General features: G+C 44.8%; 1 protein-coding gene across 5 annotated transcripts in view; it reads right to left on the minus strand.

Moving 5' to 3' along the window:
- TGFBR3 (transforming growth factor beta receptor 3) overlaps positions 1 to 2,588 on the minus strand; it is a 268,553-nt gene that overhangs the window by 21,231 nt on the left and 244,734 nt on the right. For 4 of the 5 annotated variants that reach the window (XM_019501597.1, XM_019501595.1, XM_019501600.1 and 1 more), the window contains one exon: positions 1,513 to 1,554. The exons of the other annotated variant lie outside the window; for it this stretch is intronic. In XM_019501597.1, the coding sequence (XP_019357142.1) occupies positions 1,513 to 1,554 (42 nt within the window). The remainder of the gene's footprint in view (positions 1 to 1,512; positions 1,555 to 2,588) is intronic. 5 annotated transcript variants of the gene reach the window in all.

Genomic DNA, 2,588 nt, shown 5'->3' on the forward strand with positions numbered 1-2,588 from the left:
AATATCAAATAATGTCTGGGATTCTGCTCTGCTCAGCATTGAAGTTTTTCCTGCCCCTTCCTGGTTTGTCCTAGCAAGTTGCTGCTTGGAACTTGGGGGAGCAGGGAGAGGGTGATTGGAGGTAGGGTCATCACATGCTGGTAGGACCAGGCCCAGAAGCTGCATGCAGATAAGTCTGTGAGGGGCAGGGGTTGGAGGGCCAGGGCTTGGGGACTGCATGTGTGCGTGTGGAGAGGATGGTATGTGAGGGGGCGGGTGCCAACACTGAGGGAAGCACGGTTTCCAGGTATTGGAGCTGGAGCTGTGGCAGGACAGGGGAGGCATCTACCCCTCCAGCAAAGAAAGGGGGCAGGGGGGCCCTTTGGGGGTAGCAGAGAGCTACGTGACTGGGCTACCAGCACTGGGGCCAGTGCCTGTGCTCGCAGGGGCAGGGCTGCTAGAAGACACTGTAGGGCTAGGGGGAACAGGCGGGTGCGGGGCAGGAGTGAAGGGCACTGGCAAGGCTGGGAGGGCAGGGGATAACAGGTCAGGAGTGAGGGGCACCAGTGGGGACCAGGGGGCTGCAGGTTGGCAGTGAGGAGTACCAGCATAGACTGGGGGATGGGGTACTGTGGGCTGGGAGTAAGGGGCAGCAGCAGGGCTGGGGGGTATGGCTTAGGAGTGAGGGGCACGAGCAGGGCACAGGCATATCACTCCCCCCTGCAATCATATTACCCACTCCACTCCCTGATAGATGTCCTCTTTTTTAAAACTGAAAATCTGGTAACCTCCCTGAGGGAGCTTTTCACAATGCCTTTCTGAGCATGCACAGGCAGATTTGCAATTGCAAGAGCAGTCAGGTAGCAGGTCAGAGGGGTTATCTCCTGTTTCTGCCATGGATTCCTTTCTGAACTGTTTCTTGCTGATATCTGAAGTATAACTGTCCATTAAACTGAGTTATGTTTTTTACAACTGCATTATCTTCTCCTCTGAAGAGGGAGTTTACTAACAAGCAAGAGTTGCAGAAAGCTTGGGGTAGAGGGCAGAAGGAAGTATAATTTACTATTTCCTGGCTAACCTGAGTGCCTTGTCTAGACCCCAGATAAGAAAAGGACTCTTTCCATTCTGCTCTGTCCCCCTCCTACCTTTTCCAGCCTCACTTTCCAGTCTTCTCTTTGTGTTTTCACCTGTCTGCTATCATTTTTCTTTTCCTCCCATCTCTAATACCCATTTTGAGAAAAGATCTCACAAAGACTGAAAGTCACTGGTCCAACATTTTATCACAGCTGTGGGTTTTCTTGGATGCTGGAGAGCTGCAATTGCACATACTAATTTCTACTCACGTGCTGAATTCCTCCCTCTCAAAATTAGTGGGAATATCTCTACTGCTGACAGCCACAGACCATTCTTTTCTGCTCTAGAATTTAGAACAAGTACTCTATCTTCAAAAGCTGTAGGATAATTCTCTTTATTAATTGATCAATTGCTAGACAATGGTTTCAGACTTAAAGGGCAGACATATGAATGACTTACGTGGCTGTGGTCCACTCACTTTGGGATTGGAAGGGAGTGGGCCTGTTTAAAATAAACAAACAAACAATCAATCAATCAATCAATCAATCAATAATAATGCCCTGCATGCAGGACAAGCCATCTTCAGCACTGCATCCTGAAAAAGTCTTTAAATAGTGTGTAATTTTAAAAACTAGGAATTTCAGGAAATCCAGTCAGAATCGACTGACCTGGATTAGTTTGTAAAAATTCCATGTGCATCTTGATTATCCTTCTGAGGAACATAGCCATTGTAGAGAGTGCATTCAGCATGTTATGTGCTGCTGGCAGGTGCTGCACAAAACTTCCCCACCCAGTTATCATCAATTCTGGCTTGCAGTAACACATTATCCCAGTGCAGAGCTCTTTAGAGCACTGATTACTAAGGCTGTTTTGAGATTACCACATTCATCCAACTACTCACCAATCTTCAGTCATGGGATACTAACATATTAAATCATTGTAACAGCCAACTATTCTTCTTTTCCCTCTAAGGAAGGCTGCCTCCAGGCACAATAGGCCTCATTTTGACCAGTTTACATCCATATGTTTTGATTCATGCTATACACACACCACAAAACAGTGTAAATTATTAGCTAATGCTCTCTCTTCTTGTTATTTATACTGGAAGATAAAGATCATAGCTATGATAAAGATATTATTCTTTGAAATAATATCAACATATTATCAGGAGCATTCACTAGAAAAATATGCAAAATTCTGTCTTTAAAAATGCAGTCTCCCCTACTTTCTCTTGTTTGCCTTCTCTTCTCTCCACTATATACATGACTGGTATCACTGTGACAGAACTTACTAAGACAAATGTCAAGAGACACCTACCTCTCCAACTACTCATGCCAACACAAAAGCCAAAGATCCAGGCTATTATTCTAATTAAATATCCTGCATTGTGAGCCATGGTTTACCTCTGGACAACCCAGCTACTGATGCATATCATTTCAATTCTGGCATGTCTAAATGTATTGGATGCTTCTGCTATGAGATTTGATAAGGTACTTAACATATTTATCTTTAAAAAAAAAAAAAAAAAAGACTGA

Source organism: Gavialis gangeticus, unplaced genomic scaffold (assembly GCF_001723915.1).
Source record: "Gavialis gangeticus isolate Ggan-Ray unplaced genomic scaffold, GavGan_comp1, whole genome shotgun sequence".
Taxonomy (NCBI): Eukaryota; Metazoa; Chordata; order Crocodylia; family Gavialidae; genus Gavialis; species Gavialis gangeticus.